Source organism: Dicentrarchus labrax, unplaced genomic scaffold (genome assembly GCF_905237075.1).
Source record: "Dicentrarchus labrax unplaced genomic scaffold, dlabrax2021, whole genome shotgun sequence".
NCBI lineage: Eukaryota > Metazoa > Chordata > Actinopteri > Moronidae > Dicentrarchus > Dicentrarchus labrax.
The window spans coordinates 27,467,351-27,488,924 of record NW_026136720.1 but is presented as its reverse complement, the minus strand read 5'-3'; the positions used below and the strand labels follow the sequence as shown (position 1 = coordinate 27,488,924).

The window sequence follows — 21,574 nt, the reverse complement described above, 5'->3', positions numbered from 1 at the left end:
TTTTAAGGTAGAAAAGTTTCATAATGGGGCTTTTTTTAACCTGTAAAATGGGTAAACACAAGGTACGTGTATTGTGTGTTAGAAACTTATGTAACATTACTGTCAGGTCTTTCTTTGTGGCTAGAGATTAATTTTAATCAGCGCTAAGAGACAATTCCATATTTAGTAAATAGAATTATTAGATTTTTTTTCTTCCAATTGCCACTTATGAATTTCTGGCTATGAACTCAAATACAAGGTAAGTCATCATATGATAAAACCATATCCAAAATCTTCCTGTCAAGTCACCCATTCAAATCAGTTGTAAGTAGTTATTAACATAAATTATACCAGAAAGCCTCCATAGAGACAGAGGAAAACTATGAAAGGCTTTTTTAAAAAATGTGTTCATTGTGTCACTGTTGTCCGATAAAGGTCTGTTTTCTGTGTCTGAAAAAAGAACCCTGATGATTTTCAATTCAATTTCAATTCAATTTTATTTGTATAGCGCCAATTCATAACAGAAGTTATCTCAGGACACTTTTCAAATAGAGCAGGTCTAGACTGAACTCTTTAAAACATTATTTACAGAGACCATGATGTCACCATGATGTCATAACGGTACTCTGCACAGGAACTACACATTAAAATGAAAGCCTGTGGAACAAACAGCTTTTACTAAGCAGGGAAGGTCTAATGAAAGATGTTTTGGGTTGCATTGTGGGAAATGTAGGATCAGGTTTATTTGGAATTTAACCCATACTAGGGACAAAAATAAATAAATCAGGATATCTTCAACTCTGCTGCATCAATTATGACCATACTTTCTCTTAAACTTGTCTCTTGTGTGGAAGTGCAATACCAAGTCACTCCAAGACGCCATTTAACACCAATAAAATATCTCAGTGGGTCAGATGTCAGTCAGCAGTAACAGGAATCATCCATATAAGGCTTCACAGTTACATCTTTATTATTCACAGTGTGAGTAAGGATTACATTCACATATTAAACTTAATGTGGTTCTTTTCATCTGTAAAAAAAAAAGTAATAAATAAATGAGAGCTGACGCACAGCTCCTAAAGCTACTTTATTGGGGGTTTGGTGTTTTGTGGTATGGTATAATGCTTTTTCAGAGGAAAAGTGTAAATACTTCAACCTAGTGGTACTACTCATTACAAGCAAAGTAAATGACATTACTACCAATCAGTACTGAGGGGAATGCAAACATTTTGTTTGGAGATTCACAACACACTACAGCCGCACAGCAGTGTCATTTCACATGACCATGTGCAGACACATTATCAGGACCACACAGCTTACTGTATAACAATCAATAGCATCAACAGCAGGGGTGTAAGAAAATATCGATACACTTTAATATCGTATAGTTTAAACTTCTAGACAGAAGTGTTGGAAACGTAAACCGAGGGCTATGATGTTACAGGGACTGTGATAATTACAAATATTGAACTATATCGCAATGTATCGAATTGTAACCCCTGTATCGTGATACGTATCGTACGCACCTCTAATCAACAGTGAATGCAGAGTACTGCCCTGCATTATGATTTTCCTGATCCCACTTAATCCCTCACTGCTTTTCTGGAAATCAATGCTTGATAAAAAGAAGACAACTGTGTATTCTGTCTCAGGGTGGAGTGTTCTCTTGCAACAATGTGTGTGGGTTTACAAAGCAAATAATGGACTAGAAGGTTTGGCCGTGTGCCATGCAGCCACAGTGTTTTCTGGACTCTGGTGTTTCACAGAGTGCTGAAAGGTTAGAGGTCAGTTTTCAGAGGAGTCTGTCTCTTCCGTGGAGCCGTCGCTTTCCACCTCCATCTTCCTCCTGTGGTGGATGTTCCTCCTTGGGGAGGCCTTCCTCTGCACTTCTTTCAACCCCCCCACCGCACTGCCACTGCTGTTGCTGCCAGGACTCACTGAGATCTGGGCGATTCTGGGCAGCATGGCACAAGAAAAGAGATGTAAAGAGAAGAACAATGGAGAAGAAGAGAGGAGGAATAAAGAAAGAGAAAACAGAAAGTAAAGGAAGGAGATGAGGACAGTGAACTTCTCTCACAGTTTATCCAGTTCCTGGTCCATCTCTGGGTCAATGAGCAGCTCTGCCTTGCTGGGTAACGCTCCTGCAGAAAGAGGAAAGACATTTTTTTGGGACTTTTTTTGCCTTTATTATAGTGACAGCTGTAGATAGACAGCAAAGGGGGGCAGAGAGAGGGGGGATGACACGCAGCAAAGGGCCGAAGGGCAGATTTGAACCCGTGCCGCTGCAGCAACTCCATACATGGGTTGCCAGCTCTACCGACTGAGCTAACCGGGCGCCCAAGGAGGATTCAAGTTTTTAATGCTGTATTCATATTTTTTTATTAAATCAAATTGTTCTGTGTATAGGAGGCGGCAGCAGCTCAGTCTGTAGGGACTCGGTTTGGGAACAGAACGGTCAGACCACAATACAGAGTGTGGACTGGTAGCTGCAGAGGTGCCAGTTTCACCTCCTGTGCACTGCCGAGGTGCCCTTGAGCAAGGCAATCTGTCACCAAGGGGCGCTGCTAACGTGGCAGCCCATCACTCCACCATCTCTCTCCCTGTTGCATGTCCACAAGTGCATGAAGTGTGTATTTCAGCCTGTGTGTGTGTAAAATAAAAAAAGAGTGAAAAAACAATTTCCCCAATAGGGGATTAATAAGGTACATATCTATCTATCTATCTATCCATCCATCCATCCATCCATCCACCATCCATCTATCTATCTATCTATCTATCTATCTATCCATCCATCCATCCATCCATCCATCCATCCATCCATCCATCTATCTATCTATCTATCTATCTATCTATCCATTGTGAAAGGGGTCACTTATAGTGCTGAACCCTGAGAATTGTTGCTAAATCAGCCCCTGTAATCAGTGTATAATCACCTGAATATAGGAATCTTTGTGTTTTTGTTACCTTAGAATGAGATGTTTTTATCTACAGACGCTGTGGGTCGCCCTGTGTAATGTTAAACCTACCAATAGTTTGGTTGATGGCCTCATGTTTAGCCAGGCTCATCAGGAAGCTGTAGTAAGACACTTTGTCAGTCTGTTCCAGTGCTTCCCTCATACAGTACCTGGGGGGATAACTACACACACACAAACAGTCAGGTCAGCTAAAACACCCACACACACCCCCACACACACACACACACACACACACACACACACACAAACACACACACGCACACAACAAATAAGTGCAACAACAACTCTCCTGTATATGTTCAGACCAGGGCCGACATTTTGATGCCTTAGTCCAGGGAATTAATCTTTTCACATTCAAAAAATGGAATGATCAACTTCAGTAAACTTCTGGTTGTGTCACCAACAACACACAGTCTGCCAATTAGTACCTTTAGCATTTAGAATGTGGCCCTGGGCTTACAGCAATGGGTTAACCTGAATGCTCAACAGCCAATGAGGTGTTCAAAATGTACAAACAACACAAAAAAACATCTGGTCTGGGTGAGTGAGGGCTGGAATGTGTGTTGTACCTGCGTTTGAATCTGTCACAGAAGGCATCTATACACTGAGCCAGAGTGGACGGCTCCACCCCATCCAGCTGCTGCTCCTCCTTGTCGTTCTCCTCTGTAGTAACGGAGGGGAGCTGCTCAATGGAGGTGGACGTGGGGACGATGACAGTGTTAGGACTCTTCCCTGACAACAGATCCTGGTAGATCACCAGCACGCTGTCCAGAAACTCTACAGGCACATGGGATAATGGTCAGCTGGGAGTAAGAGTGGTTAAATTCGGGCGGCTGTGGTTCAGAGGTAGAGCGGGTCGTTCCTTAATCGGAAGGTTGTGGGTACGATCCCCGGCTCCTGGTGCCACATGTCGAAGTATCCTTGAGCAAGATACTGAACCCCAAATTGCTCCCGATGCCGTGCATCGGTGTGTGAGTGTGTATGAATGTTAGTTTCTGTTAGGTGGACTTTGCTATCACTGAGTGAATGTGTGTGAAAGGGTGAATGTGGCACGTAGTGTAAAAGCACTTTGAGTGGTTGGAAGACTAGAAAGGCACTATACAAGTACAGGTCCATTTACCATTTAAATCCAGCTTTTTGTTGCAAATGGGATATAACGGCTGACATTGGCTTTCATCAGTAATTAGATATAACTCCATGTGGTCCACTTTGAATGTAATGAATCTCCTCACCACCAGAATGTCCCTCCCTCCACAGAGAGCTGAATGAATTAACATACTGTACACAGGCAATATGAAAGCGTAGTTTCTGTTGTACCTTGGTAGTAGAACTGCAGCTGGAAGGCATAAAGGAAGTCAGAGAAAGACATCAGACAATCTATGGCGTCCTCCATCAGAACAATTCTACAGAAAAGAAAGAAAGAAAGAAAAGCTGTTAACATCAGTTTACAATCACGTCTACTGTCATACAGTTAAGTCCAGCAGTGAACAGGTCATTAAGGGACCTAATGGAAAAAATGTAAAAAGACTGGCCGTTAAACATGAAGGACACCGGGAGAAAAGACTGTGCACACAATGTCCAAAATATCAAATGACTTTTTGTTAGGTCTGTTGTAACATATAGCACTGTCATGTACAGTATAGAGCAGTAATTGATTACATCTAATTTGGATAATGTAATCAAATTACAGCACAGATTTGGAAAAAATGTGGAATTAGATTATAGTTAGATTGTCAAGGATTACTTGATTACATTTTTGATGACAGCTTTAAAATACAGCAATTTTAAATATGATGAAACTTTTCATGATTAATGAAACTCATGATATTCTATTGCTCAATGTGTTGGAGGTCAGAGTTTTCAAAATGGACAAATAGATCAATAATCACAGAAGACATTTGGTGTAATTTGATTTAAATGCTTGATGAATATGCTAAATTCATTTTATTTGCACTGAAAATGTTTTGAGATGTTTAAACGCACAATATGTAATTTCTGCCACTAGGGGGTCCCTCATCAAGTTTGATGACATTGTGAAGTAGTGATTCTGTTGGACAGACAAAGGACGTCCCGGAGGGGCTGCGAGCCGAGCTGCTGCTAACGTTAGCTCAGCCTGTTTCTCTGATAACTTAAGATCCAGACGTCCGATGACTAAAATCCTTCATCCGCTTCAAATCTAGAGTTAAAAAGCACCAAGATCTAAACAGTGGATGGTAACAATGTGGCTTCAGACTGAATCAACAGTCAATGTATGACAGCTTCTGACAGACAACCACAACGCTGACGCAGGCACAAAGGGGATATGACGCCATCGACAGGCGACCGGTGAAACGCAGCGTTACCTGAATAAAATGACAGATTTCTCCGAGTTTGAACATTGTTGGAAACATTTGTGTTTAGACATTTTAACGTGGAAATGTTACATATAAGAGCTTTAAAGAGAAAAAAAATATTTGTGGAACTACTTCCAATGAATCATGTTACTTACACATATTGTCATGTAATTTGTATTCAGTCACTGAATACATTTCAAAGTAATCTGACCCAACACTGAGTATACACAGTACAAGCACATGACAGTGACTACACTGCACAGGCCTGGGTTCACAGCATGCACTGTTGAAGTTGTGGTAACCAAACAAAGGTGTGACCCCGTTTGAATTTATGGACGAAGAAATCCTGGTCAAAGGAGTTTGTTGAAGTAATAAAAGTTGATCAGATGTGAAGATACTGATGTTGACACCGTGGCAAAGCGGAACCAACATTTGTGTTTATTCAGCAATACTATATGAGCTATCACGAGTAGAAAACTTTATGCTGTTTATAAGGTTCATTATAAGAAGGTAGGTCAACTCAGTGTATGTGAATTATTAAGGTTAAAATACCCTCTGCTCCACACTGTCCATCCAAACTCCATTCTAAAAGCAGTTGTTTTATGGTAGAGCATATTCCTTCACAGTAAAAACTTTATTTACACCACCACTAAGACTGTTCTCTTCAATCTACAGTAACAATGGACACGTCATCTACTCAGTAACATCATTGACTAACCTGCGCTGATGGACACACACTGACGGTCCGAGTACCTCAGTTTACATTTCTATCCTTGCTGTGGATTACCCTGATCTTTTCTTTCACTGTCCTTCTCTTTTTGGGGAAGTAAAGAAAGTCATACACTGGGTTTTCTTTATTGTTTGATGTGCAGTGTGACAGAGCCGCTTCTAGGCATAGTACCGCTAGGCACTTTTACAGCACTTGTTTCACCCAAAAGGGGGCGTGGTTGTTCTGAGGAAGAAAGTGATGTATGGCTGCTCTCATCTATACTGAGGTTGAGCTTGTTTGTTTCATATGTGGGTAAATATGTGTCATGTCATGTTTTCTTCTTGAATATATTGCGAAATCTAAAAAAAATGCATTAAAGGGGAAAGAGTGTTGTGTGTTGTGTGATATGTCGGTGTACTGACCTGGCTGCACTCTGCACCATCTCTGCTGGGAAGTCTGGACACAGTAACTGCAGCAGAGACCTGTACTCCAGCATAGACAGTAAGTCTGGAGAACAACAAGACATAAAGCTAATTCTAGTTGCTTAATATACGTCAGTGAACCACTGATTGACTGTCGAATCAACCGGTCAAGCCAAGTGGATTTTGCAACTAATGACAGTACACAAAGGGGACATTTATTTTAACACAATCTTAACACAAAACAGAGAAGTTCCATTCCAATTATGTTTGGCTCTCCACTCACCTCCACTCTTGCCGATCTGTCTGTAGCATCTCCAGAAGACTCTGATGAAGGAGGCTCTGTTATGAGGAGTGGCTCTGATGTAGTTATACTCTCTGAAGAGGACGTGGTTACAGTTCTTCACACTGCTGAAACTGCAAACATACACACAAAAATGAAAAAGACAAGCAAAATTACACCCTAACCTCAAAATTCATGTCATCAGTTAGCTAAAAATGATACACAAGAAGCACCAAAGTTTACTTCCACCAACTATCTCAGCTAACATGACAGCAGTCTATCTACAACCTGTAGATTCAGCACAAAGGCAGGAAAGGCGAGTGTGCAGTATACACTGCATTACGGGAAAAGCTTTTTACACCAAAGTGTGTTCAGATGCACTACTGTGTATTACAAATGATCATGTATTAGCACTGATTTCAGATATGATTCCTACAATGGAATTCAGCAGCAGGGGAGGAAGGATTCATATCCTATCTACCTATGTAAAAGTAGTGATACCACAGCGTAGAAATACTCCATTACAAGTAAAAGTTCTGACTTTAAATGTTAATTATGTAATTATAATCAGGTGAATGTATCTTAAAGTTACATTTTGCAGTAACTAACTTTTATAAAAATAACTTTTTGTCAATTTTCACTGTGTCCTGCAGATAATCTGTGAAACAATCAGCTTCCTCTGGCTCCTCCTGGTGCTCCTAATGGAATTTACAAGAATCCACCGGACCTGAATCAAAACAAAAAAATGGCCCCTGTGACTGTGCTATTATATACTGTTTATTCTTACTGATGCACTAATGTGTGAGCAGCATTTCACTGTTGTGGATGGCTGAGTTGGAGCTAATTGAAAAAAATGACTGATTACTTACTCATTATAGTAATTATCTTTATTGGTTGTAAATTCAGAAGAGTGAAATGCCCGTCACACTTCAGTTTTAGCTCTACTTGTCTACAGCGTTGGGTGGCTTAATTTATAACAAAGCATCATATTTAGTACGCTATTTGACAATGTTTTGTATGCAAAAATATTCATTTGTAAAATAAGCAGAGCTGTGAGATAAATGCAGCAGGATTAAAGAACAATATTTACCTGTAGTATAAAGTACCATGAGAAGAAAATACTGAAGTAAAGTACAAGTACCTCAAAAATGTACTTAGGTACAGTGCTTGAGTGGGAACTGTTGGGTCTCTGTAAATAATGTTATAAGGAGTTCGGTCTAGACCTGCTCTATTTGAAACGTGTCAGATAACTTCTGTTATGAATTGGCGCTATACAAATAAAACTGAATTGAATTGAGTAAATGTACTTAGTGACACTACCGCTCAGAAGTTTGTGGTCACTTTGTTTTTGTGACGTTTTTCCTCTTTCCTTCAATAATATCTATTACAAGTTCAAAACAGTATAATTTAGACACCAAATGTATTAGTTACATTTGAAATAAGTTTGGCCCCAGAAAATGAATTTTTAAATGATTAAAACTTCCATTTAGTTGATAATAAAGAAATACCATTAGTTTTGAGTGCGTTATCCAGTCCAGAAAAGGTTACTAAGGTTATTCAACAGTGCTAACCCTAGACCAAACTTCCATTTGAAGTTTTAAGATTATCTTTGCTGAAGCAACACACCTGTTAGTTCCAGCTTGTTAGAGCCATTGTACGCTTGACAATGAAACAGTTCCTATTTAAATCTGCACACATTGTGATGCTAAGCCTCCAATTTGTTTTACCAATGACTGCTGATTTCTCATGATCTTTAAATTGAAGTGCTGCTCAGAGAGTCTCAGTTTCTGCCCTTTTAGCTGTGAAGATATGGAATTGAAAAATGTTTGTATTAGTCTCCCAAACCCAATAAACTGAGTGTGCTGTCCAGACCTACAGAAGAGCCCTGCCTATACATTTAAACAGCCGACTGGATGTGTGTGTTGAGAGTCACATACTATTCAGCAAAGTAGCGGATGACCCCAAACTGGGTGTACTCCTCTTTATGCTCCAGCAGCTGGGTCACTGCATCACTCAGGTAAAATAACACATTACTGTCCGCTGGAGGGGAAACAAACACATGTTGTGATGAAAGGACACAGTCTGAAGAACTGGAACTGTTAGCCAGTCAGAGAGTTTTACAATCACAGTCAGAAGAGATCTGTGTCGTTCTAGTTTCTCTAGATAGCAATATCTGACCACTATGTATCGGAAATAGAACAATGGGGGGAAAAAAGAAAGAAAGACACAATAGGAGTCTAAAGTATGTACATTATAATAGAATATATAGAAGATATAACTTAAATATCCGAATAGATCGATAGCTCGCTGTTGTTATAAGAAAACACGCACTAAAAGGAGTTAGCTGTTAGCTGTGCACAGCTAACACAAACCTACCGAGGTATTCCTCAACGGGGGCGGTGGGAGTGAAGCGCTTCATCGGGGTCGAGCTGTCAGTAGATACCGCTGAGACGAACATGAATAAAGAGGAGCTGAGTGCACATATAACCGCTACACTGGCTAACTAGCTCAGTTGAATCATTCGTTTCATTTCTGGAGCCTGAGGCTTTCGCTAGCTATCCTAGCACTGACTGCTCTGACATGGTGGACTTCCATGGAAACGGCGGAATGTTGTGTGTTACATGAATTAAAGGCCCCCGAACAGCACAGCACCCAAAGGTTCCTACAATGTTTCCCCACACATAATAATAATAATAATAATAATAATAATAATAATAATAATAATAATAATAATAATAACAACAACAACAAATAAAAATAACCTTTTTAAGTTAGTCTAGTTAAAATATTTTCGTTTTTTGTTTGTTTTTCTTTTATCTTTTTTGTCTTCATTGATTCATTGGTAGGTATGCTTGACAACCATTGATAATGCCTCTTTGTTATTTTAAGAAGCTTAGTAAATAAATAAATATATATTATTTAGAAACATGTCTGTTATATTCAAGCCTTTTAGGCTAGTTGTGTTGTTCCTGGACTTCAGAGAGGATTAAATAAGGCTGTAATAGCAACACTGAATAAAGAAAAAGAGAATTTTTAATGCACGCCTATTTACAATGTCATTCAAAAACCTAAAAGGGCTTTTTGTACTCGAGTGGTAAGTATCTATTAAATCTGTATCAAAATAATTAAATATAATAATAAGATGAGGCACACATGTCTGCATCCTGTGTTGTTATATTTAAGTTGAGAACTGTTATTGAATAGTATGGTCCTTTTCTTGTGTAGATTGTTTTATGCCAGGATTTAAAATTCAATATAATGTTGTTGTTTACTGTTAAGAACTTCCTTTGTGTTAAGGCATCAGTGTATACACAACACATAACCAGACAGACGACAAGTGCAATTTCAAATGTAAAAGTGTCTTTTTTTAGTAACAAAGTACTATAGACATTGAGTTAAATAACCTAAACTGAGACTTTTGTCATATGATCTGTGGCTTTTATTTGTTTATTTAAAAATTTACAAATGCATTATATAAAGTTAAGTATAATAAATATGTAATTAGAATGACCAGCAGCCAGTCAAATCATGTAAGTAAGTGTAAAGGCAATACATGAAATAGACCAATAGTTGAAAGAGTTTCATAGTTACAGGGAGGGCTCTATTTCAGAGCAGCCAATCACATCTCTTCCAAGGGTAAGCAATACGGGGAATTGCCCAATCATCAAAGGAATTTCATATTTTGGGGGCGGGGCAAAGTTCAAATTCAACCAATCAATGGCTTTGTCTAGTGAGGAATAAGGAAGCTTATTTAACTATTTATAATGCAGAAGATGTAAATGTGAGAAGCCATTGTTTTGGAGACAATGTGAACCCCACATTCTGTAGCGTGTTCCGGTGGTCCCTAGTCTGGATTTGGGATTTTTCAGGCAGTGTCTCAACACAACAGTGATGTAGTCAGGGTGGTGTCCCTGTCCCCGCCCTCCTCTGTCTCTCCGCCCTTGGAGGCATTTCAAAAAGCTGCAACAAGTTCGTCATCCGCAGCAGTGACAGCTCCGGAAATTGGTGTCCATTTGTCTCTAAAATAAGAGCGCAAAATGTCTTAATTGCACAGAAAGATACATACATAAATTAAACTGTATTCCACAATGTGGATTTACGTAAGATGCTTACTAATACGCAATAATATGAATTAAATCGATCACTTTTGCCAACCTAGAAAATGTCGTAGATGTCAGTTTTATTTGGAACCGGAAGTTATGTTTTGTCTTCGCACTGGTAACGCTTGTATAAAGCTCGGCTGGGTTTCACCCAGTGATCCTACTATCAGCCACATCGACTGGACAGCCAGCATCGTTTTGTCTCCTAGAGACGCAAACAGGTATCCCAGCGATATAAAGTAATTGTCTTATTTTAGTTAACACTCGTGTTGGACTCTGTGCTAGCATGCTAGGCTGTTGTGTTTGAGTGGCTGCTGTATTGAAGTGCGTTGTTAGGCCTGGCTGTGTTGGCGCGGATGGAGGTTAGCTCGTAGCCTTGTTTCTAAGCGGCTAACGGCAGCTACTGTCCGCTAGCGAACACTAAGGTCTCTCTATGAACGTTTGCTGGACCTAATGCGTACATAGCACGTATGCTAACAAGCTAACGTTACATATTGGTTGTCAACTCGAGTAGTTTTTTTTTTTTAAAGCGGCTTGAAGCAGAATGAGCGGGTTAAGGTGCTAACCTAGCAACTGTTACGTTACTGTCGTTGCTAAGTCCGCTAGTTAATGGCGCTCATATGACCAGCTAGTAACTAACCACAGCTATCGTTAGTTAAGGAAGACCACTCCCAGTCTGGGCAAACTGGAAATAACATTGATTACAACTGATGAGAGGTTAAGATGGTAGCACAGGTTGCAAACGGTTGCTAACCTAAATGATTGTGACGGGTTGTATTTGAGCGTGCAGTCTAGGCTAACAGTGCATGGGGTGTCACAGCTGTCTGAGTTTGTGGACTCAAAATATTGAACGTTAAATATAAAGTCGAAATGAAGAGATACCTCGTATGTTCATTATTGTATGCAGTTCAGTCAGAACTGTGGCGGTTCACTGCTATCTCCCTATGCACAGGTTCAGTGCTTGTCATACTTATGAAACACACTGTAATTAGGATTACAACTGGCTGATATATGATGAGCTATCTATCTATCTATCTATCTATCAGTGTTGTAATATGTGTCTGTGGTTTTGGTTATAATATCATAATCTAACATACATGTGGTATTATTATTATTATTATTATTATTATTATTTTGGTCTTTAAAGCTACAGCAGGTAATTTTTATTAAAATCTAAAAAGAATAATTTCACTAGAATGCTTCGGAAACTTCAGTTTTCAAGATTGTATCACCCACTCAGTTTAGATTTTGTATGTTAGCAACAATAGGTAGTTGCTTGTGAACAATATCACACTGTCAATTGTGTCAAATACTGAAATCTTTCATTTGTCAGTGTTGCGCAACTGTACAGTTTCAGGATTGTGTCAAATACTGAAATCTTTCATTTGTCAGTGTTGCGCAACTGTACAGTTTCAGGATTTTGTTCCTTCAAGAGCCTGATCAATGTGGAATAGAGACAGATTTTAGATTAGAAAGGAAACATCAGATTACCCATATGGTGGCCTATGTAGTGTAATTTTATGTGGCTCTTGCACAGATATTAGGGGCGTAAGAAAATATTAATCATTATCATATATCGTTATTGTTTTGCAATATTTTGTCTTGTGATATTCGATTCTCAAAAGCACTGTATTGATTTTTGTTTTGGACCCTAACTGCTAGATAGCAGTGTTGCGAATGTAAACTGAGAGCTATGATGTTGGATGTTACTGGGACTTTTTGCTCAGCTTTTATGAATATTGTTGACAATTCTTCTAAAATTAGATTAAAATAAATCCCAATATATTGCCTTACAGTTTTGCAATGTATCGAATCTGGTCCCCTGTTTAGTGATGTGAATTTTATTGTCAGACTCTAGCCAATACACAAGAAGGCTGCTTGCTTAAACAAAAATCTTTTTATTAAAGAATATTTCAGTTATATATGTCTAATATAGTCTTGGAAGGGTATCTGCTCCTTAAAATTCAACATGTATGCACGCCTACCTTTACGAATAACCAAGGTCACATTGAATGAGCAATTATTTTTAATGGAGTTTGGTGCTTTCCCCATCTCTCACTTTTGTGTCACACATTTGTAACAAGTGTTTTTGAGTTTTTAAGGATACTGTTGTGGATTAATATGCCCATAAACTATTTAAAAGACTGAATTTGCTGAGTTTGCATAATTGCTTAATGTGTAAGACTGGCTTCGAGCTGACAGCACTTTGCAAGGATATGGATGATGACGTATAAAGCCTGTTTACTAGACTGGGTTGGATCAATATGAAATATGAACCTATAGCCTCTCCCTGTATGTGCATTAGACAAGGAGAGTGCATGGAAGTAAGTGAGTGACATTGCAACTGAAGAAGTGACTTTCCACAATTTGGTGTCTCTTATTGACAAAGACTGACAATACAGTGTCTTTGTGAAGCACTCTCACAGGACAGGACATTGAACAGATGGTTACACCAACTGAACCTGTACCTTTTTTTTTTTATTATTCTCTCAAGTACTGGTGGTGTTCTCAAATCCATTATTGGTTGGGCTCTAGTAGCAATGCCCTCACATTTGCCTTGTTTCAACAAACGGAAGTGCTCATATGTTCCACTTTACCTTTGACACAACTACTGAAGTGACACTTTGCTGCAACACAAACAAATATATTTACCGTTTTAATGTTTCCAGATGTTTGATATCAGGATGTTGAGCTGAGAACTGACAAGTTGAACGTTGTCCAATTAAAACGGACCCACCGCGGTGACGTTTTTGGTGGAGCTGTTAGTTTAATAGTCGACTTGGAAGAAAGCGAACGTTTTGACAATAAGCTACATCAGCACAACAGTGTGGGAGTTAAACTGGACAGCCCCAATAACCTCTGAATAGTTCTAGCAATTAGAATTGCAATGTGAGCGGCAACCAACGGGGGTGCATTATGTCGGCAGGATCATTTAAAAGGCAACCGTGACTACATTGTGCGTCTGCCCCATTTCTGATACCGTGGCGGCAGAAATTTAACAGTGGTGGGCCGCCGCTCTAAAATCAACATAGAGGAAACACTGTAATACTGTGACTACATCATTAGTATTAAAGAATCGCATTTAACTTTTTCATTAGTTGGTACATATGTACATCACTAAGTGTACACTCCTATATTCGTGCACCATAAGTAATTTGACTCTGGTAACTACCAGATTGGGTGTAAGATTGGCTTTAACAGTGTTTCAGCACTTTAATAGCAGGTATGATGTCATTTTGTGATGATTTTTAGGATTCACTTGTTCCTGCAACAAATGTGACTTTGTTTCCATAATGCTTTTGTTTTCCAGTTGAGTACCTTTTGGGGTAGCCCGCCCCCCGAGTGGCCGCCATGGGGGACGACAGCGAGTGGATGAAGCTTCCCATCGACCAGAAATGTGAACACAAGGTGACTGTTGTGTAAACCGTATACTGCCCTTGTGAGAGGAGGATGAGGAGGATGATGATGATGATGATGATGATGATGATGACGATGCGTAGTGTTTCCTTTTGTGTCTATGTCGGTATTTACTGTAGCTCATCTTCACTCCAACAGCTTTCAGCATCTGAGCGTCTCTGGTTAAAGGATGAGGCTGCTGATATATTATATTTTTCTTATTGTCTAATAACCCCTTGAAAAGGCCCAGGGGTAACAAACGTTTCGGCCTTGTGGCCTTCGTGCGTGTGTGTAGCCTAATTAATTAAAACCTAAACGTTTCCGTGTAATATAACACAACTATTTACTTTAACATCATTCCATCTATGAATACATCTATAGACTATTTCCAATTGTATTATATTAGTGGCTCACTTACCGTTTTAATGTTTCCAGATGTTTGATATCAGGACGTTGAGCTGAGAACTGACAAGTTGAACGTTGTCCAATTAAAACGGACCCACCGCGGTGACGTTTTTGGTGGAGCTGTTAGTTTAATAGTCGACTTGGAAGACAATAAGCTCCATCAACACAACAGTATGTGGAGTTAAACTGGACAGCCCCAAAAACCTTTGAATAGTTCTACTTGTTGTTAAATTGCAATGTGAGCGACAGCCAGCGGGGGTGCATTATGTCGGCAGGATCATTTAAAAGGCAACCGTGACTACATTTTGCGGCTGCCCCATTTCTGATACCGTCGCGGCAGAAATTTAACAGCGGCAGGCCGTCGCTCCAAAATCAACTGAGAGGAAACACTGTATGTATCTACTGACATGAATCCAAAGTAGGGCTGCACAATTAATGGAAATATTATCGAAATCGTAAAAGCCCCAATTTGTTTGATAAAGATGAAATGTGACAAGCAGCAGGAGACATGCTCTGGACTACAAAGCTTGTTCTCCAGATGTAAGAAAACACATTTGTTTGTCACATACCCCAAATGTTCATCATGATTTAAAAAATAATAAAATTCAAATTGTATGCAAAAATGATCATTCACACTAATCATGAATCATATTGCAATGTTTTTACCATATCGTGCAGCCTTAAGCAAAAGCCTGATATACAGTTAACATATTCTAAAACAATAGAGTGTAAAAAACACTCACATTTTATTTGGCTCACAGTGATTGCAAAAAATATCTGTAGACCAGTCAATAGTGAAAATAATTAGGCATGCACGATAATTACCAGGGCACGTAAATTATCAGCAAATAATGGGAAATGTAGATTATAAATTATCGGCCCGAATAAATTACAGCCGATAACTTCATAGTACATTTATTTGGACTTCTTATGCAAAATGATTAACAGGCTTTATGTTCTATGAAAGCTAAAATATGTTTTTTTGATTAACTTTACTATGAAAAAATAAACCATTTGAAGAGGAGTTGTTGTTGTTGTTGTCAACAGTAGTGATGTCAGTTTTTGGTTGGAACAGTGCTATGGAATATTAAATTATCCATCGTTGTTCACTACATCTCAGCCTTTCTTACTATCAGGTGTGTAGAAACTACACGTTAATAACTTCTTAAATACAAAATTGTGAAATTGTTATCTAATTGGCAGAAATTGTTTTTTTATTTATATATATATAGTGCATCCCTAGAAATACTTGTTGTAGCACTAGTTGTAATGTTCAGTGTTGTTTAAACCGTTTAACAGGTTTGTTTAACATTTCTGATCATTTTGGAGGCTGTAGCTCCCTATACACATGAACCAGTTCTAAATGGTGGCACAGTCTGTTTTAGTGCATGAAATACAAGCATAGGTAGGTGGGGTGCCACATTTCTTTTCTACCACAAGCATAGAAAACATTATTTTGGCTGATTAAAGAAATAATGACTCCCAGCAGGTATTGTTGTTAGCTTCCTGAGCATGTGAGCCAGAGAGTTTAATTTTAGACTGCAGCCAAATGAGAACCAGTGTTGAAGGGAAAAATAAGCATGCTGACCACAGGCTAAACTCAATTTCCTGCTCCACTGCCATGTAACGTTACTGATTCGTCTTTTTATATCCCAAACAAAGGCCTCTTCTTGGTCCGTACATCATCAAACCACAACTTGAACTCAGTCTTAAGAGCCCAGGTTAACTCTAGGGCCTCATAAATCAACCTCAGCCTACTGTACACAGCAAATGAAGGAGAATAAGGGCCATTATGAATGTAGGTCACATCCCCTGTCCGTTATCCAGACATCAGTCTTCCCACCAGGACCTGGAAAGACATTTGTGTTTGTCCATGTACAGCTAGTATTTCTTTGTTTCTTACAGGAGAAAGAAGCAGGACTGGATGGGTTTAACAAACCACAGCTGATTTAACTTTGTGCCTCTTGTTCTTAAGGTGTGGAAAGCCCGTCTAAATGGATATGAAGAAGCTCTGAAGTTGTTCCAGAGGATAGAAGATGAGAAGAGTCCAGAGTGGGGGAAGTACCTAGGACTGATGAAGAGGTTTGTCACAGACTCTAATGCTGTGGCTCAGCTTAAAGGCCTGGAGGCTGCCCTGGCCTTCGTTGAAAATGCCCATGTAGCCGGCAAGTAAGTAATGGTTTCAGCAAGGATTTCATCTGCAAGCTTACATGAAAAATCTGAAAATCTGGACGATTCAGACTGAAAACAGCCCAGTTAACATTAGTGAAGGTGTGTTGTTTTAAGGTACCAGTGAGACAATGAAATACAGCTCATTCATCGTAACAGATTATTCTGTCACTGCCCAAAAGTTGACGTCCGGCACATGGCAGAATAAAAGAATCCAGGCAGAGGGCTGCAGAGTCTCTGCATATACAGACACTGTCAAATACTTCTAGTGGCTCACAGGGGATGATTGAGAGGGATTATGCTCCTATAAGTCTACACATTGTTTTTTTAGGAAAAACTCCATATGCCTTTTTTAATGAGGGTCTTTCACGCAGGATTAAAGTCGGTGTGACTCTGAGCACAGCCAGAATGAGATGTTAAACACCCATTTTTTATTTTTATTTTTTATTGTTTTTAAGTAAAGCTTGTATTATTGCTTTTAGAGCTCTCCTCTGTGTTTACCAGCAGAGTAACCTGATGCCTGGCTGAGTGTTATAAATGGCGCGAGGACTGGCAGAGCTAATGCACACAGTATTATCAAGATCAACTAAGGAAGCACACACCACATTGATGTCGTTTTTGGTGCTGGGATGTTCACTGAATAAATAATCCCCCCCAAAGATAAACAAATAACATTGCAATGTTGTAATCCTGCAGGCTGGCTGTTTGTTAGAATGTGGAGGAGCTGCCGCTGTCTGACCAAATTACTGTAGAATTGAAGAGATGATGGGGTCATAATAATAATAATAATAATAATAATAATAATAATAATAATAATGGATGTGCTTAAAGGGAATGGGGTGTGGTGATCAGTGAAGTCAGTGGTGTAGGTGAGTGGTTGTGAGAGGAATGTAGTGTGACAATGCTGCAGAGAAGAAGGCCAAAAGAGGAAAGCATGGGCAGTCTCTGAGGGAAGAGAAGGTATAGTGCTGGAGCATTAGGCCAAGGTGCTCCCAGGTGTACTGACCGCACAACCCCACCCATCATTTAGTTGCGAGACAATAGGTCTTTTTGAAGGCAGCTATGACCTTAATGATACAAGGGCACTGGAGCTGAAATCAATTGCAGCTATTATATTAGTTACGACTTTCTTTCCAAGTCAAAAGATCCACCGTGACGTCAATGACGTCAGTAACCTAGCCACACCAAAGCACATATCAGTCATTGTGTAGTTCTAGTCCTGTTGAGCCGCCGCCCAAAAAGTAATTCAGTCTGGTTTGGTGCCAGATGTACCGCAGGGTTTTAGCCACTGTTTTGTCCAGAATTATTATTTTTTTAAAGTATGGAATTATCCATGGTTCGATCCCCGGCTCCACAATAGAAAGTTGTGTAGTCTGAACAGTACAGTGATATAAGGACTTTGAAAACTTTAACTGAGGCATAAGTACAATTCATTTAGCCTGGCCTTACCAGACTGCTTCACAAATGCAAAATAATCTTTCTGTCTGTGAAAACTACTATACCTAGCTACACTGCATTATCTTAGAAACATGTCTCCAACCACAGGCCAAAGTAACAGTTCGAAAACCAATAGAAAAACACCATTTGGATTACTCTTTACCCGGCAGTCTTCACTGCAATTGATACGTATCCAAGTTTAAACTGTCTGCGTGTTGATTTAGCTTTTCTCAGATGAAATTCAAACATGTCTTTGTATACTGACCTTTTTTAAAGCACATGCAAGTCGACCTTGTTCATAAGACTGTGTCCATAAGTATGTCCTGTGTGTTCTGACAGTCAGTGTTTTGTATGAATGCTCTTTCCTACAGAACGACAGGTGAGGTGGTGTCCGGCGTGGTGACCAAAGTGTTCAACCAGCCAAAGGCCCGAGCTAAGGAGCTGGGCGCAGACATCTGTCTGATGTACATCGAGATCGAGAAGGCTGAGGTGGTTCAAGACGAGCTCCTCAAAGGACTGGACAACAAGAACCCCAAGATAGTGGTGGCCTGCATTGAGACACTCAGGAAGGCTCTCAGGTCAGCGCTACTTTCCAGGGTTTGAATGGACCACGTTATCTATGACATATTGTACAGCCCTATAGGGATGTTTATTTGCATCCAGAGTGGGAAAGTGAGATCTGGTCACAAGTGGTCACTCGAGACGCATGTGGAGACGTGTGTGCACTTGTGATCGAATCGTCTCTATGGTAAAGGGGCGGCTGTGGCTCAGACGGGTTGTCCACTAATTGGAAGGTTGTTGGTTCGATCCCCGGCTCCTCCCGCCACATGTTGAAGTATCCTTGAGCGAGATACTCAACCCCAAATTGCTGCCGATGGACTTTGCCATCACTGAGTGAATGTGTGTGAAAGGGTGAATGTGGCACGTAGTGTAAAAGCGCTTTGAGTGATCGGAAGACTAGAAAGGCGCTATACAAGTACAGGTCCATTTACCATTTAACCTAATAACAGTACAATGGTAATGTACATCATACAGTGCAGTAATAATGGGGTCACAACCTGGTGATAATGAGGTTGTTATATAGGTTTTGTCAATATAATATTAGTGTAAGAACCATATTATAATGCTGAAATGTACGTGCTATTCATTTTCTTTCAATATTGTCTCTCATAAGATGCAATACTAAAGTCTAAAGACAATTGAGAAGAAACGGTCTGGTGGTTTTGACCCCGTTCCTAAGAGCTGTTAGATATCAACATCAATATGCAGGCCAAAACTATTTGTCTGGTACTTCAGTATATAGTATATGCTATATCATGGCAATGACACTAACCCTTTGTCGCCTGTTGGTCTGATCTTCCCCTAGTGAGTTTGGATCTAAGATAGTGACGTTAAAGCCAGTGGTGAAGATTTTACCCAAGCAGTTTGAGTCCAGAGAGAAGGCGGTGAGAGACGAAGCCAAGCTTTTGGCTGTAGAGATCTATAAATGGATCCGAGACGCTCTGAGACCTCCGCTGCAAAACATCAACTCCGTACAGGTGGGGCAGGCTCATCATTGCATACTCTCACTCCTTTTTTATTATTCAGCTCTCTGGATCAAGTTGAACTAAGCCATGCCTGTTGGTTATGTCCCCGCAGCTGAAGGAGCTGGAGGAGGAGTGGGTGAAGCTGCCTTCATCTCCTCCTAAGCAAACCCGGTTCCTTCGCTCACAGCAGGACCTGAAGGCTAAGTTTGAACAGCAACAAGCCCAAGGAGGAGAACCGTCTGATGGTAGGTTTAACTACGTAGCTAACTGCTAACACATTTATATGTACACGGTTTTTCTTTGTTTCTTTTCTTTATGTTGTGGAGTTGCCTGATGCCATCTCTTTCCTGTTCATTTTTCAGGAGAAGATGAGGTGGAAACAGTGGCAGCAGTGGATCCTTATGAACTGCTGGAAGCTGTGGAGATTCTGTCCAAGATGCCCAAAGACTTCTATGAGAAAATAGTAAGTTTGTCTGACTATGTACACTACTCAAAATCCCCTGAAGTCTGTCTGTTAATAGCCTCTTAAGATATCCAAAGACAAAATTCTGAGTGACGATGTATGTATGGATGTCTGGCTTGTTTGAACCAGTTTTGAAACCTGGGGCCCCCAAGTTTGATGCATTTAAGCAAATGTGAACACAGCAATTGCGCTCTGATGCAGGGCAATACAAGCAGGCAGAGATGTTGCAAGTGGTGACAGTGCTGTGTTTCTGCAGGAAGCTAAAAAGTGGCAGGAGAGGAAAGAAGCTCTGGAGGCTGTAGAGGCTCTGACCAAGAACCCCAAACTGGAGAACGGAGACTACGGAGACCTCACCAGAGCCCTGAAGAAGGTAAAGCACATTTTCAGTTGGGAATCTTATCTGGAAGAAAGTTACAGGGAGCATACTGGGGACATGTAAGACAAACTCTTTAAAATTCCTAAATGTCTCATCATAAATAAAGTTTGGTCTCAGGTTGAGGGGGATCTGGTGACTCTATGTTGTACACTTACTAGTTTTATGTTCCAGGTTGTTGGTAAAGATGCCAATGTGATGCTGGTGTCAATGGCAGCCAAATGTCTGGCTGGACTGGCCACTGGTCTCAGGAAGAAGTTTGGGACATACGCAGGACAAGTAAGTTAAATTAATCTGTTTATGTTGTGGCAGCAGTTTTATTATTTTTTGCAATAACTCAAAATGCCAAGAGAAGAGTTCGTATTCTCGCCTAAAAGAGTGAGTTTGTTCATTTGTTGTTCATGTGTAAATATTTGTATCAAAATCTACTTAACGTAACAAAAGTACTTGATAACCTGTATAATGATAGCATATGATTTTGCAGGCTTTTTGGGGGGACTCTTGCAGCCTAAAATGACTGATTTCACAGCAGCTTTAAAAAAAACAAAACAAAACTGATGAATGCTGCAATGTTTTGTGGGCTTTTTATTTTTTTATTTTTGTGTGTGCGTGTGCGTAGGTAGTTCCGACTATTTTGGAGAAGTTCAAGGAGAAGAAGCCTCAGGTTGTCCAGGCCCTGCAGGAGGCTATTGACGCCATCTTCCTCACTGTAAGTACAATCTAAATACTTGGATTGAATATTTAGTATATTGAGCATAACTAATTGAAGCTACTGTGACTAAAAACGCCACCCCTGTTCTAAAGTCAGCCTGTTGTTGGCTTGGCAAGTATGACCGTACACGGCTGCTGCAACCCCTCATATACAGACTGTCCTAACTTTTGGACTGCTGGTATTTCTAGAGCACTTCATTGACTCTCCAGATCGGCTTCTAATGCATTTCACAAGACTAATCTAAGTTGGTTTCTACCGTATTTAATTTGATCTTTATTTATTTATTCTTTTTCCA

General features: G+C 39.9%; 3 protein-coding genes and 1 long non-coding RNA gene across 9 annotated transcripts in view; 1 reads left to right on the top strand and 3 right to left on the bottom strand.

Moving 5' to 3' along the window:
- LOC127353805 (uncharacterized) overlaps positions 1-21,574 on the bottom strand; it is a 247,663-nt gene that overhangs the window by 23,992 nt on the left and 202,097 nt on the right. The window lies entirely within an intron of this gene.
- dnaaf4 (dynein axonemal assembly factor 4) overlaps positions 1-21,574 on the bottom strand; it is a 161,068-nt gene that overhangs the window by 61,632 nt on the left and 77,862 nt on the right. The gene's annotated exons all lie outside the window — the stretch shown is intronic.
- Positions 926-9,313, bottom strand: cstpp1 (centriolar satellite-associated tubulin polyglutamylase complex regulator 1). Its single transcript, XM_051383304.1, has 9 exons — positions 9,075-9,313; positions 8,636-8,738; positions 6,702-6,832; positions 6,419-6,503; positions 4,272-4,357; positions 3,524-3,731; positions 3,006-3,115; positions 2,057-2,120; positions 926-1,933 (listed from the first exon to the last, which is right to left on the bottom strand). Exons 1-9 carry the CDS (start codon positions 9,154-9,156, stop codon positions 1,765-1,767), a joined length of 1,038 nt encoding a protein of 345 aa, XP_051239264.1. The 5' UTR covers positions 9,157-9,313; the 3' UTR covers positions 926-1,764.
- ckap5 (cytoskeleton associated protein 5) overlaps positions 10,917-21,574 on the top strand; it is a 36,778-nt gene continuing 26,120 nt past the window's right edge. For 5 of the 6 annotated variants that reach the window (XM_051383124.1, XM_051383122.1, XM_051383123.1 and 2 more), the window contains exons 1-10: positions 10,917-11,019; positions 14,109-14,206; positions 16,575-16,768; positions 18,577-18,783; positions 19,572-19,743; positions 19,844-19,976; positions 20,094-20,194; positions 20,451-20,564; positions 20,742-20,846; positions 21,187-21,276. In XM_051383124.1, the coding sequence (XP_051239084.1) occupies positions 14,150-14,206; positions 16,575-16,768; positions 18,577-18,783; positions 19,572-19,743; positions 19,844-19,976; positions 20,094-20,194; positions 20,451-20,564; positions 20,742-20,846; positions 21,187-21,276 (1,173 nt within the window). In that variant the 5' untranslated portion in view covers positions 10,917-11,019; positions 14,109-14,149. Of the gene's footprint in view, positions 11,038-14,108; positions 14,207-16,574; positions 16,769-18,576; positions 18,784-19,571; positions 19,744-19,843; positions 19,977-20,093; positions 20,195-20,450; positions 20,565-20,741; positions 20,847-21,186; positions 21,277-21,574 lie in introns of all 6 variants that reach the window. The other variant, XM_051383120.1, reaches the window with a different exon arrangement.